The sequence below is a fragment of the Herpailurus yagouaroundi genome, unplaced genomic scaffold (assembly GCF_014898765.1).
Source record: "Herpailurus yagouaroundi ecotype Mexico unplaced genomic scaffold, PumYag 165, whole genome shotgun sequence".
NCBI classification, from domain to species: Eukaryota; Metazoa; Chordata; class Mammalia; order Carnivora; family Felidae; genus Herpailurus; species Herpailurus yagouaroundi.
In genome coordinates this window covers 5,526,359-5,541,555 of record NW_024412406.1, presented here as the reverse complement: position 1 = coordinate 5,541,555, position 15,197 = coordinate 5,526,359, and the positions used below count along the sequence as shown (strand labels likewise).

Below are 15,197 nucleotides of genomic sequence, written 5' to 3'. Positions count from 1 at the left end.
CAAGGTTATCTTGCAAATACTGAAGGGACCTAGAATTCTAATTTTGGTTCTTTTCAGTTGACTTCTCATACTTGAAAACACACAAATTCTTAAGTGGACCATGTGACCTGGTTTAGTTTCAAGAGAATTGGAATTGTATGTATGGCTGTGTTCAGTACTCAAACTTTAACCTAGTATTTTTGTGCTTTAGCCTTACCCATGTGGGGTGGGGTTAATTAAGGAAGTTGTGGGATTGTTTAGGAATCTTACCACCAGTTAGAATATTATTTCCATGAGAATTCTTTTGCAGTCTTAACTGTGTTTCCAACACCCTTCAATATTTTTCCCTAATTCCCCCTTCCTCTCTTCTCTCCAAGCATATCCGTCCTCCCAGCATGTTTACAATCTAGTATGTATCTTTCCATGTTTTTCCCATGCTCATATAATCTTAGATTTGTCTGTGTGTCATTATTTCACAGAAATGGACTAACACTTCAGGTCACAATTTTCAGTTATCTTTTCTACTAGAAATGTCTAAGCACTTTTTTGATTGGAAAAGTGATTACTTCAGTTATCTAGCGAAGTTATTAAACAGTGTACTGTGGCTCTAGAGGAAATTACCATAACTTTAGTGATGCTAAACAGAACTCTAATGAGTACTTGTCAGATTGAAAGAAAGAAAATTATAAACTTTTGAGAATTTTGAGTTCAGGAATTTTTGATAAGGTATTTTGAAAGTTGATTGGGAAATTATATAGCTGGATATTCCTGTAGTTGAAACCCATTTTCCTATTAGGGTCTTAACTTTATCTTCTTGAATTAGATTTAATTAACTTCATTGACCTAAACTATTTGGATGTTTGCCAAGACTTAAGATTTACCTTTTTAGTAGTGTTAAATAGTATGAGATGCCCAACATACTGTAACTTGAACATTGTTAGTTCAATTAGGAAGGCTGCTGCATTCCTATCAGAGATAAAACAAACTAATTTGATTCACGTATAGGAAATTTTCTTTTCATAAGAAAGTATTATTATGATTTTAAGTAATTCTTAATCTATATCCTTGGCTTATATATGAAAAAAGTAACGATTCATGCTATTCCTCAAATGAACTCCTGCTGATCCTCATTCAGATGTGTTTGACCTAGAATAGCAGTGGCTTGCACCAAGCTCTTCACAACTTTACTCTCAGTATTTGGGATCCCTGTGAACACTATGGTTTCAAAATACATCAGGATTACTAACGTTAATGTGTTTGGTTAGCACTTTTTAAAAAGTTATATTGATGATACATGTTTTCCTTTGGGGTTTTTAAAAACTAGATAAAATTTAATGTTGATGTTTTCCATCCAATTACAGGAGTCAGAAATACCATCAGAGGAGGGGTACTGTGACTTTAATAGTAGGCCAAATGAGAACTCTTATTGCTATCAACTTCTTCGACAACTAAATGAACAAAGAAAGAAAGGTATTCTTTGCGATGTCAGCATCGTGGTGAGCGGAAAAATCTTTAAAGCCCATAAGAACATCCTGGTTGCAGGCAGCCGTTTCTTTAAGACTTTATATTGCTTTTCAAACAAAGAAAGCCCTAACCAAAACAATACTACCCATTTAGATATTGCTGCAGTTCAAGGTTTTTCAGTCATCTTGGACTTCTTGTATTCTGGTAACCTGGTGCTCACAAGCCAAAATGCCATTGAAGTGATGACAGTGGCCAGCTATCTTCAAATGAGTGAAGTTGTTCAAACCTGCCGAAATTTCATTAAAGATGCCTTAAATATAAGCATTAAATCAGAAGCTCCAGAGTCTGTTGTCGTGGACTATAATAATAGAAAACCAGTTAATAGAGATGGTCTATCTTCATCACGGGATCAAAAAATTGCCAGTTTTTGGGCGACACGGAATCTTACCAATTTGGCAAGTAATGTAAAAATTGAAAATGATGGTTGTAACGTCGACGAGGGCCAAATAGAAAACTACCAGATGAATGACAGTAGTTGGGTCCAGGATGGTTCACCTGAATTGGCTGAAAATGAATCTCAAGGTCAAACAAAAGTGTTTATTTGGAATAATATGGCCTCCCAGGGAATTCAAGAGACTGGCAAAACAAGGAGGAAAAACCAAACTACAAAGAGATTTATTTATAATATACCACCTAATGAAACAAATTTAGAAGATTGCTCAGTGATGCAGCCACCTGTTGCCTATCCAGAGGAAGATTTATCATTCATCAAGGAAGAACCAGGTAAATATTTTATATACAAGGGTATCTGGGTTTTCATTCTAATTAATTCTGATTGGATATAATCTTGAAGTATATTTTTAAAGTATTTTTTAAATCATAAAAGTAATCCACAAGTAATACTAAATTGGAGTGTTTATAGTAGAAGGGAGAAAATTACTCAAGCATATAATTCTGCTATGTCTTTTTTCTCTGAACATGTGTGTGTGTGTGAGTTTCTCAAAGTTTGTGTTAATCAGGTGTTTGTTTATATTGTGTATAATGTGGACTCAGCTTCATTTATAGTTCTTAGGTGTTTCTGATCTTTATGCTCTGATCACTTTTTTTGCATCCCGTGCTGGAAAGGATAGTCTTTGTAATCTTAGTTACAATCTTAGTTGTAATATATAATCAGTTTGTCATTTCAGAACATTTTTGAGACCTAGTTAACATTTTTTATTCCCAATTTGTGGGGGGAGTAAACATTTGTTTTATAGAATTTTGCAAATGACAGTGGGATTATTCTCATTTGTTTAGGGCTACTGTTCTGTTCTCACCATAAATCTTACAGAAGCTAAATGTTTTTTTTTTCTTTTTTTTTCAACGTTTATTTATTTTTGGGACAGAGAGAGACAGAGCATGAACGGGGGAGGGGCAGAGAGAGAGAGGGAGACATAGAATCGGAAACAGGCTCCAGGCTCCAAGCCATCAGCCCAGAGCCTGATGCGGGGCTCGAACTCATGGACCGCGAGATCATGACCTGGCTGAAGTCGGACGCTTAACCGACTGCGCCACCCAGGCGCCCCAGAAGCTAAATGTTTTAAATTTGTCCCATTGTCCCCTCTTTTTCATTCTCATTTGCCTGTTACTAAGAGGACTCAGACCTTTCTCCTCATTATTTAACCTAAATGTATACACATACAACACAATCTTAGCATATCACATTTGTACTATGGATTTGTTTTTTTTAGTGGAGTGGGAGACCATTGTTACTGTGTGTGTAAATAGAAAGATTTGAAAAAATTTTCTTTATCTTTAATTGCCTGTGCCTAACTAACTTAAATATATTTGAAGAAGAGTTCAGTGGATTTGAGGTTTTCCTTTGCAGACCCTAGACTTGAGGTATATATCTACCACTGTCACATATGATTTGATATTTCTTTTGTTGCTTTCAAAGCTCTTTCAGTGTCTGATTTTACATCATGGTGATTATCTGGGGATGGAGTACTTTCTGTTAAAGAGAATCATTGTTTTTAGATCTCAAAGGGCAAAATGCCATAGTAATCTTATGAAATGAAATGGTTTCTCTGGCTTTTTAGGTTTGGATTTAGTTTTCATTGGTTTTTACATTTACTTTTGTAAAAATCAGCATGCCTGTGTAATAACGATTTACTGCTCTTTTCCCTCCTACTTGTCAACTGTTCAGTAAGAAAAGCCCAGAGGCAGTTTCTTTAAAGTATTAAGGGAAGATAGAATTTCTTAGCGTCACTTTATTTTGGCTTAATTAAAAATTTTTTTACAATATGTATTTATTTTTGAGAGAGAGACAGAGCTCGAGGGGAGGAGGGGCAGAGAGAAAGGGAGATAACAGAATCCAAAGCAGGCTGCAGGCTCTGAGCTTTCAGCACAGAATCCAATGCTGGGCTCAAACTCATGAACTGTGAGATCATTACCTGAGCCAAAATTGGACATTTAATCAACTGAGCCACCCAGGTGTCCCTTGGCTTAATTTTTAATGTACAAGCCCTTGAAAGCAGTTCTCAAAAATTAGAACTACATTGTCTTTCCGCTGCAGGGATTAATTGTTTAATAGTATGTTGGGAACCCTGTAGTGTTTTTGAAATAAAATACATATATACACAATTTAAGGAATAAGCAGGTTTTGGGGGTAGTAATTGGCAAAACTAATTAGTAATTGGCAAAACTAATCAGAGCCAAATCCATTCATAGTCCCACATATAATTGGAATGATTCAAAGAAAAGCACTCATACTGAACCACAATTCATTCTTTAAAAAATAACATTACTGGCTATTATTTTGGCAGCCCCCCCCCCAGCTGAGTTTGCATCAATGGAGTAGGCGTATCATAAATTAATTTTTAGTAGTCTAATAATATGTTTTCAGTTTATCCCTTACATCTTAGAAAAGATTATTACGTTACGAGTATCACTTTGGTTTTGGACCTTGTTTAACTGACAAATTGGTTTGTTTTTTTTTTTTTCCAACGTTTATTTATTTTTTTGGGACAGAGAGAGACAGAGCATGAACGGGGGAGGGGCAGAGAGAGAGGGAGACACAGAATCAGAAACAGGCTCCAGGCTCTGAGCCATCAGCCCAGAGCCTGACGTGGGGCTCGAACTCACAGACCGCGAGATCGTGACCTGGCTGAAGTCGGACGCTTAACCGACTGCGCCACCCAGGCGCCCCGACAAATTGGTTTAATCAGTGATGTGCTATATTTCAGTTGTTAAACTTTTTGCAACTTTTCAAGGCCTCTAGATCCAAACTCACTGAATGGCAGGAAATAGGGTCTTATGAGATTATTATGGTTCGGACATAATAAAACGAGCCAGGGGTTGGCAAATTTTTGCTGTAAAGGACCAAAGAGTAAGTATTTTTGGTTTTGCCAGTTATAAGGTCAGTGTCTGATTTACATCATGAAAGCAGCCATAGACAACACAAATGAACATGGATATGCTTCACTATAAAGCCTTATTGCCAACCCTTGGTATAGAGTAGTGGATCTTAATTTTGGCTGCATATTAACATCACTTGGGAACTTTACAGACCATGATGCTTGGGTCTTTACAGTAGGGATTGAGTTCATTGGTTCTGTGATGTGTCCTGGTTGTTAGAATTTTTATAAGCTCTGTAGGTGATTACACAGTGAGCAAAGGTTGAAATCCACTGACAAAGAGGAAAGAGCCCAAATGGAGTTATGATTTGAAAATGAGCTGTGTATTTAACATTTAACTACAGTGTAACCATGATCAAATTAAACTCTTGCCTTTGGTTTCTTTATCTTTAAACTCTGGTACTTATTTCTAGGATTATTAAAATTAAATGACAAAGCACACCTATCCTAGTCATCCTAGGTCCCCTTAAAGTTGAGACTATTGAGATTATTTGAAGTCAGTTTTCCAGTGCAGTGTACTTTATACTAAATTCTACGAAGGATGGTCTTATTGGCCTCAGCTTGACCTTTTGTTTGAATATTTAGAAAGAATACTCTTTTAAGCAGCCCATTCCAGTGTATGATGACTGTTAGGAAGTTATTTTATATTGAGCCACAATTTGCTTCTTATAAATTTCCTGATTCTTCCATTTTGAGTAGTATAATCTGAGCTTAACCTAATCTCTCCAAATCTACCTGATAACTCTTGAGATATTATAAATAATTTAAGTATTCCCCTGAAGTCCCTTTTTCTTCCAGGCTAAGTGCTATACCACCCACCTTCTGAATGCCAAACCTTTTTACCATCTTTCTTACGATTAACCCCCCCCCTTTTTTTTACCCAGAAATTGTGGTGTACAGAATTAACTACAACTCTTCAGGCAAATTCTGACCAATATAGAACATGGTGCATCTGTGTTTATCAAGGTTAAGGCCCGTCTCAAGGTCAGTCAGCTAGTAAAAATAGAGGCAGGTTTCATGTTAAGGGCTATCTCACAATAAAACTTTGCAATTAATGAACTAGTAGACTCAGTCTTTTAAAAAATTGGTCCCTTTTAAAATCTCAAACATTTTTATGAACTGTACCATCATTGGTTATACTTTGACTTCCATTTACTTAGAAATGGTGAAAATGTTCAGTGAAATAGTTTTTAAATGAATTTAAAGCTCTATATGTAAATATTGAAAAGTCCTAGTAAATTATATAGTCTACAAGCAATGCTTGACATATTTGGATTTGTGGATCCTTTATAAGAACTATGACTTGCCCCAGATTCTTAAGTCTACAGTTTGTAAACCACAGCTCTAAATATCTTCTTGCCACATAATGTTGAAGCTGGTGTTTAGATGCCTCATTCAGAAAGGTTGTAAGATATTGAGATAAGTAGTACCCACAAATATCAGGGATTTTATTTAGGTGGGTTTTTTTTTTTTTTATCTTAAACTACCATGTTTGTTATTTGACTCACTAATGCAGTTTGCTTCAAATTATTTTTAATATAGGAGGATACTTGAAAATAGAACTCAGGAGGGGTGTCTGTGTGGCTTAGTCAGTTAAGCATCTGACTGGGGCTCAGGTCATGATCTATCTCACAGTTCATGAGTCCTCTATCAGCTCTGTGCTGACAGCTCAAAGCCTGGAGCCTGCTTCAGATTGTGTGTCTCCCTCTGTCTCTCTGCCGCTTCCCCACTTGTGTTCTCTCTCTCAAAAATAAACATTTAAAGAAAATTAAAATAATAAAGTAGAACTCAGGAAAGGTTAGAAACTTCTGTCATTTTTATTTTATTAAGGTTTATGGGATAATTAAAACTATTGGGAAAGACTAAATTCTAGGTAATAGGGAAAAAAGATGTCATTAATGAGTTAGTTCCTCTGCTAATATAAAAATTTCAAATACTTGTCTTGCTGATATACAGCCAGAAAACCAATTTCAGCCAAATGAAGTAGATAAAAATCTAAGATTAGAAATTAAATTGTATGAGTAAAAATAATAACTAAATTATTTAACAGTGTGTTCACAGAGCAAGTCAAGTGTTAATCCTATTTTTGATCTTTTGATGCTCTGGGACTATAAGGAACATGGTTGTCTGAATCTAGATTCTTCTGTTATTTCATTCACACTAGCAGGTTGCACCCATTGTAAATACTGCTTTGCTTGTATACACATTTAATTTATGCATGCATATATACCACATTTTGTACAAACATTTTTTGAAATGACTGACAAATCAGCAAAACAATTTAGCAGTAAAGAAATTAAGTGTGCTAGTCAAGGGTGTTAATATGGTTGCCCTAATTAAGCTTATAATTGGCTCTAAGATACTAAGCCTCTCTCAAAAGGAGGAAACATGCCAGTTCTGGAGGATGACAAACTTTTCTGGTACTAAATTCTGAAAGGAATTTCTCTATTGGGGTTTTATATAGTTGATACCATGTAGCATAATAACCATTTCCTCTGTAAATGAAGCCGTAGATTATATAACCTGATTTTTATCTTTAATAAAAGCTGATACAATTCTGTATAGATGATTGATTTTTTTTAATGTTTTGTTTATTTTTGAGAGTGTGCCAGCAGGGAAAGGGCGGGGAGAGAGAGAGAGGGACAGGATCTGTGAGCTCTGCGCTGACAGTAGCAAGCCACCTGAGCCAAAGTCTGACGCTAAACCTACTGAGACACCCAGGTGGCCCTGGATTTTTTTTTAATGTATACAGGATGCAAGGTGATTTTACCTCAGCAAAGAATTTAACAGTTCTTTTAAATAATCTAAACGTTCCTTTCTCTCATCTGAACTTCTCAGGGAAAACGGCTTTACAACATTTGTAAATTTCTAATAATCCTTTACAAATAGAGTTTTAGCTTTAAAATTTCAATTTGCATATTTGCCTTTTGGTTAAAAAGCAAATAATCTTTGAGTATTTAGAAGACAACTTGGAGAACAGAATGTTCAAGCTAAATATCTTTAAGATACTCTAATGGGTCATGTTTGGACTAATGAATTATTCTATTTATATTGAATTCTTCAGAGTTTGCTACTAACCAGCACTTCTGCTTTTCTATGTTTTGGATGATTATAGGTATATGCATTACCTTCAGTCAGATGTTGCAGAAACTTTAAAAAAAATTTTTCTAATGTTTATTTTTGAGAGAGAGAGCACAAGAGGGGGCAGGGCAGAGACAGAGAGAGAGACACTGAATCTGAAACAGGCTTCAGGCTCTGAGCTGTCAGCACAGAGGCCAACATGGGATTTGAACTTACGAATGGTGAGATCATGACCTGAGCTGAAGTTGGATGCTTAACCAGCTGAGCCACCCAGGTGCCCTCAGAATCTTTTTTAATGTTTATTTTTGAGATAGGTTGAGAGTGTACATGCACCTGTGGGTGCGTGTGTGTACATGGAAGCTCGTGCATGCAAGGGAAAGGCAGAGAGAGGGACAGAGGATGTGAAGGAGGCTCTACACTGACAGCGAAGAGCCTGATATGGGGTTCCGATTCACCAGCCATGAGATCATGACCTGAGATGAAGTCTGACAAACAACTGAGCCACGCAAGTGCCCCAAATGTTGCAGAATCTTAAACTGCTTTCTAAATGATTAACTTTTTACAATTTTGAAAATTGGCCATCAAATTTGAGAGTCCTGTTTTGACCATGCCATATAAATTTACTGTATAAACTATTAAATATGTTTAAAAACCATGAAACTTGGCTTTATTTAAGGAGATGTGGGCTTTGGACTAGCTTTTGCCACTTAACTGTAACTGGTTCTGATTGTATCCCACATAATGTCTCTAATGGGAAGAAAGAAAGGAAAATTTTGTAATTCTGAAATCTTGAAATCTGTAAAAACTACCCAAAGCTTTTTCTTAATCATTTTGGCAACAAAACTTGATTCTTAGCTGGCAGCAAAACCAGCTATTTATATCTTTTACTCATTTCTTTAAATGTGAATATTCATGTTTCTTTGCAGAAATACTGTTCTGATTATAGGATGCTACCCCTAGACACCACTGGGAGTATTGTAGTTATTACTTTTATAAAATCTGAAAATTGCTGCCTTCTACATCTTACTGTAAGTAAGCATTTCAGATAGATTGATGGATCTAGATTAGTTTTCTTTGTTAGGGGGTCCCAGATGTTGTTTAACTTTGAGGCATCCTTTTGGTTGAATGTGTTATGAAGGATGATCTATAAGTGATAATATCCAGTCACTTTTCTTCAGAAACTGTTACAGTTGGGTGTTAAATGATAGTTTGAAGGCCTGATGATCATTTTAAAAAGTAAATGTCCACCAGTAGTGAATGGATTATAAAATACACTAATCCATAAGAATCTTCCCAATGTTTAATCTTAAAAGGATGATAGTAGATAGCTGTATGGTGGTAGGAATATTCTGCCATCTTTTTTCCCCCTTCTTTTCATCTGCCTAGTGTTCCTTTCCTTCCCTGTCTGCCGTATTTGTCCCAAGAGATGACTGTAGTTAGGATTACCAATAAGTTAGAAACCCTAAAGAAATAGAATCTGTGTGGCCAGACTAGGTACTGAAGAAGCCTTGTAGATCAGTTACAAAAGCATTTTTGTGAGTTCTGCCTGAGAGTATCAGATTGTCTAAGTGTCAATCCCTGAGAGTTCTATAAAACTGAAACTTTGGTTTCTGACATAGTTTTAATATTTATTCTGGGGTGTGACCAGAAGGCCTTAAATCTTCATTCAAAGATTTACTCTCCAGAAAAGTTATATTATAACCAAATATTATTTTTCTGAGATACCAGAATAGCTTTCCACATCATAACAGGAAATTTACTAGTAAATTTTTAAAAAATGTTTATTTTGAGAGAGTGAGCAAGCAGGGGAGGGGCAGAGGGAGAATCCCAAGCAGGCTCCAGGCTGTTAGCATAGAGCCTGACGTGGTACTCCATCTTGTGAGATCATGACCTGACTTGAAATCAAGAGGGCTGCTTAACTAACTGAGCCACTCAGGTGCCCCTGATAATAAAATTTCTATTTAAGTCCCCAAAAAAGTAAGTATCTTGTCAGATGACGTTGATGTCAAGATTGAGGATTACCTTACCTGGAACTTTGTTCATAGTAGGGTCGCTGTAGGGTAGAAATTTACCCAGTGTGTTGGAACAAATGTTTAAAATAAGTAGGATGAGCAGATGCAATGGGAGGTTCCTAACTGCTCAGAAGAGTTGGAGAAGGCTTCATGGAGAAGGCAATAGTAAGAACAGGGTCTTGTGTAAGACTTTGCCAGAGGAGGGGGAGGGCGTTCAGTGACTACAACATGGCAAGAAATCAGGGTAAATAGGTAAAAGAATAGAAGGAGTGTAGTGGGAAAATGAGGTTGGGTAGGTAGGTTAGAGCAGATTGTAATTCTCTTTGTTTTACATGGTAAGTTTGTCGATTTGGTTTCAAAAATAGACTGAGATAGTGAGAGGTTTTTAACTAGAGATTAGGTGTGTTTATATTATTAGCCTTTAGGAAAAAAAACATTTGGAGTGTGTTGTTCATGGATTGGAGTGGGGAGTGATCTGGGTAGACCTTTTAAGGACTAGTGAGGGCAGAAATAACAGCCCTAGTTGAGTAGTGCAAAGAAAAAACAGTAGAACTTAATCTAAAGATGGGGCAGTCACTTGAGTCAGTGGGGGAAAGGAAATTACTATATGTTGAGTCTCTATCCTACTACAGGAACTGTCAAGGGCATTTTATATGATACATTTATAACTGACTACTCTCCACTGAAAAGCAGAAAAAACCTGATCACAATCAAGAGAAAAAAATTGTACCTGTTTATGAAAAAACAGTTCTGAAACTGTCTTCAGAGAAGAGAAACTTGATGTTGATATATTTATATGAAAGTGGAATATATCTTACTGGGTCTCTTAAGGGTTTTTTGTACAGTTGAGTTAGTGACTTCCAAAACCTTGATTTCTGGGGCACCTGGGTGACTCAGTCGGTTAGGCTTCCGACTTCGGCTCAGGTCATGATCTCACGGTTCATGAATTCAAGCCCTGCATTGGGCTCTGTGCTCACAGCTTGGAGCCTGCTTCAGAATCTGTCTCCCTCTCTCTGCCCGTCTCCGCCTCATACTTTCTGTCTCTGTCTCTCTCTCATAAATATTAAAAAAAATAATAAATCTTGATTTCTGATGTTCTCTATCATTTCATTGATTTCAAGAATATCTGTCTTTTAAGACAGTCTGAGTAAGTTTGTACCTGCTTCATGTTTGGAATTTTGAGACCCAGAAGAAAATTGTTGGGGAAACCTTCCAACTTGGTTTTGTTTATTTAGCATTTACAGGCAAGTGCCGTACCACTCCCTTTACCAGATTTGGAAGCATTGCCTGCCATGGTCCAAGAGAAACTTATAACGATAGGCCCCAAGATTAATCACACTTAATGACACCAGATTGATATTACACTTCACAGTTTACTCAGTATTTTCATTTACTGGTGTCACTTTTATTCATTAAAAAAATTTTTTTAATGTTTATTTTGAGAGTGCGAGTGGGGGAAGGGCAGAGAAAGAGGGAGACAGAATCTGAAGCAGACTCTAGGCTCTGAGCTGTCAGCACAGAGCCCGATGTGGGGCTCAAACTCGAACTGTGAGGTCACGACCTGAGGCGAAGTTGGATGCTTATAAACAGCTGAGCCACCCAGGCGCCCCCTGGTGTCACTTTTTACAGCAACTTTGTGAAGTGGGCAAACATTGCCACTCTTTTTTATGTGAGAAAAATGAAGTTGTGATTGTTATAAATTAAAGAGGGAGTAGAGACCAAGATTTTACTTTATTTTACTTTTATTTTTTTAAATATTTATTTTGAGAGAATACTTGCAGGAGTGTGGGGGGAGAGGGGCAGAGAGAGGGAGAGAGTGAGTTCCAACAGGCCCCTCACTGCCAGTGCAGAGCCCCACGCACAGGGCTCAGTCTTAATCTCACAACTGCAAGATCATGACCTGAGCTGAAATTGAGTTGGATACTTAAACGGAACTAACTGAACCACCCAGGCACCACACCATTCTTTTTTTTAATCTCATTCTCTTTTCTTTGCTTGTTAATCTGATTTTCTGTTAATCTGATTTTTTAAAAATCCATGAATAAAATGTCATCTTTTTAAACATGCAAAAACATGGTTAGTCAGTTACTTAAAAATAAACCTGAAGAGAAAATTGCCTTCAAAGACAAAAATGTAATACTTACAAAGAACCACAATAGCGGATACCTAGGTACATTTAAGATTTTGGAAATGGTTTTATTAAATAAAGTTAGTAAAGCAAATGTTGATTTAGCATGGAGTGTAAAGTTTATTTTTGTTCATTTAGCAAAAAGTATAAAGTATCACTAGGAAACTAAGTTAAAGATGGGTGTACTTCTTCACTCATTTCTAGCATTGCAGATTGTATTTTTTTTTTTTTTTTTTGCCTCGTGTGCAGCAAGTCCATAGGTTTGGAACTTCTATATTCTCAGGAGGCAATGTAATATAGGCAATAAATGTAGCACTCTGCCACTAGCTTATCTTAGGTTCCTCATAAAGCTGATAATATTTTTACTATTCTTCCATAAATTTGTAGTAAAATTTAAATGAGATACATAAGGGGACTTACAGACTTGAATGCGTAAAATCTGGTGTTTGGTTTGTGTGGGGGGGGGAAGAGGTCTGTAGTTACCTGTTCACTGGAGAAAAAGCAGCTTATAGCCATTTGAATTCAATCATTTAAATTCATTCAGTTGTTTGAATGATAATACATAGTGTACCTATACCTGCTGTAATTCAGAAAGATGGCTATCTTGTGAAACTGTTTTAATAGTTCTTTAAAAAAAGGTCTTTTGTTTACAGAGATATCTTAGCCCTTTTTGCCAAGTTTAAACGAAAAAGATTTCAGTAGGAAGGTGGCGAATGTCCTAAAACCAAATATAGTAGAGTTTATTCTTTAATCCTATAGTTTTGGGAAAAAATGATGACCCAGAGTTACTGCTTTTGCTTGCTAGTGAAACAAAATTCATTTCTGTTTGAAGTGAATGGTTAGCTGCCTCCTATCCCATTCACATCAACTGATTAAAAATGATTTGCTAGGGGCGCCTGGGTGGCGCAGTCAGTTAAGCGTCCGACTTCAGCCAGGTCACGATCTCGGCGGTCCGGGAGTTCGAGCCCCGCGTCAGGCTCTGGGCTGATGGCTCAGAGCCTGGAGCCTGTTTCCGATTCTGTGTCTCCCTCTCTCTCTGCCCTTCCCCCGTTCATGCTCTGTCTCTCTCTGTCCCAAAAATAAATAAACGTTGGGAAAAAAAAATTAAAAAAAAAATGATTTGCTAGGCAGTTTGGCTGGTTTTGAATAAGGTACCAGCATGATGTATTGATTCCTGAGTCAAACATGCTTACTGTCAACCTGGAAGAGCTCACCTATTCTAAGAATTTGTGTGTGTTTGTTTGCTTGTTTGTTTTGTTTTTAATGTTTATTTTTGAAAGAGAAACAGTGTGATAGGGGAGGGGCAGAGAGGGAGAGAGACAATCTCCTGAGCCATCCAGGCACCCATGAGAATTTGTTTTTGATATCAAGAACTAAGTAGTACCTTTTGAAAGAGATTTGATATTTCTAGCATGGTTATGATTTTGTTTTTGAGAAGAAATATTGTCCACAGAAAGAATATATTTGCCATCTGTTAAGCTTTCAGGTTGAGGTGTTCTGAGCTTAGGGTAAAGATCACAAATTAAATTCTAATACTTAAGAAGTAGAGTAGGAGACAGGAAATGTCTATTTTAAGAACTAGCTGAGGAAGCCTTCAACAAATCACTATAGAATGTTACATAAATAGAAACGCCCTGCCTGTATTTACAAACCCACTTTGTAGTGCCCTCTGAACAGGCTGTATTCTTCAGAATAGTGACTTTAAAAAAAAAAAAAGATATTGGGGAAACCTAGTACAGTTGTTTGAATAACAATTTAAATTTACTATTGAAATACATTCAGGTTTTCATAGGAAAACAAAGGCACTAGATTTCAGTTAATTATTTTCAGTTACTGGTTATGTTTTAATGTTACTGTACACCAGAAAACTGAGAAATTGTCATTTAAATGCCATTAATTAAACTAGTAATAGAGGTTGCAGAAGGCAGAATATTCAAACCAACATTTAACAACACTTGTTGAAAAGCATTTTGTCACTCATTATGACAATGCTGGGAAAATAAAACCTAACCAATATCCCGTCTGTCAAGGAACAGGTAAAGGAGTCTGTGTCTATTTCCTTTTCGTGCTCTGCATATGAAGTACTTGTTCATTCTCCTGACAGCCAACATTTACTGTAGGCAATAACCTCCTATTTTACTATTCCACCTTATGGAGAATATAAAAGCCAATAGATGAATGCCCTTAAGTACTTGTCTTCAAATTTATCTCTATATGTTGATTATCCTTTCTCTCTCTCTTAAGTACCCAAACATTTGCTTCTGTATTCCAGACTCCTCTTTGCAGTATTTCCTCAATATTTTTAACTTTTCTCTTTCTTAGTGACCTCTTCATTTCAGCATTCAAAGATGTTTATTACTTTCATCTTTAAAAAATAAACTCTTACTCTATTTCTCACTATTCCCTTTTGCAACCAAATCTCTCAGATTGTATTATATATCATAATTCTGCATTTTCCATCCACAGCACAGGCCACTCTTGCTCTTTCTCCTTGCCCCACTGATAACACCAGTGTTACTCTAAGATACTAGTGATGTCCTAGGTGCTCAGTATTTATTGAATGAAAGTAATGCACATTTCAGTCCTTAATCTTGAAGTTTTGGCAGCATTTCAGCATTGTCATGGTGGAGTATTTCTTGAAATAACTCTTTTTCCACAGGCGCCTGGGTGGCTTAGTCAGTTAAGCGTCCGACTTGGGCTCAGGTGCCCCATGTCAGGCTCTGTGCTAACAGCTCAGAATGGAGCCTGCTTCAGATTCTGTGTCTCCCTCTCTCTCTGCCCCTCTCTCTCCCTCTCCCTCTCCCTCTCTCTCTCTCTCTCTCTCTCTCTCTCTCTCTCTCTCTCTCACACACACACACACAAATAAACATTAAAAAAAAATTTTTTTAAATAATCTTTCTTAAAGTCCTTTTATATCCTTTTCAAGTTTATTGAATGCTAGGATTCCTCAGCATATTGGTCATATTTTTTTCCTCATGGTCTCCTCTGTTTACTTCTGTGGTCTTATTTACCACATATATTCTGACAACTCATTTTTACCACCAGTTTAAGCATCAAATCTGTATAGCCTTTGGTACTAAATTTCTTCACTTGGGAGCTTAAATTAAAAAAAAAAAAAATTAAAAGTTTGAGTGTTTG

General features: G+C 36.6%; 1 protein-coding gene across 3 annotated transcripts in view; it reads left to right on the top strand.

The window, feature by feature from the left end:
• ZBTB10 (zinc finger and BTB domain containing 10) overlaps positions 1–15,197 on the top strand; it is a 37,857-nt gene that overhangs the window by 9,540 nt on the left and 13,120 nt on the right. For all 3 annotated transcript variants that reach the window (XM_040487524.1, XM_040487523.1, XM_040487525.1), the window contains exon 2: positions 1,341–2,226. In XM_040487524.1, coding sequence (XP_040343458.1) covers positions 1,341–2,226 — 886 coding nt within the window. The remainder of the gene's footprint in view (positions 1–1,340; positions 2,227–15,197) is intronic.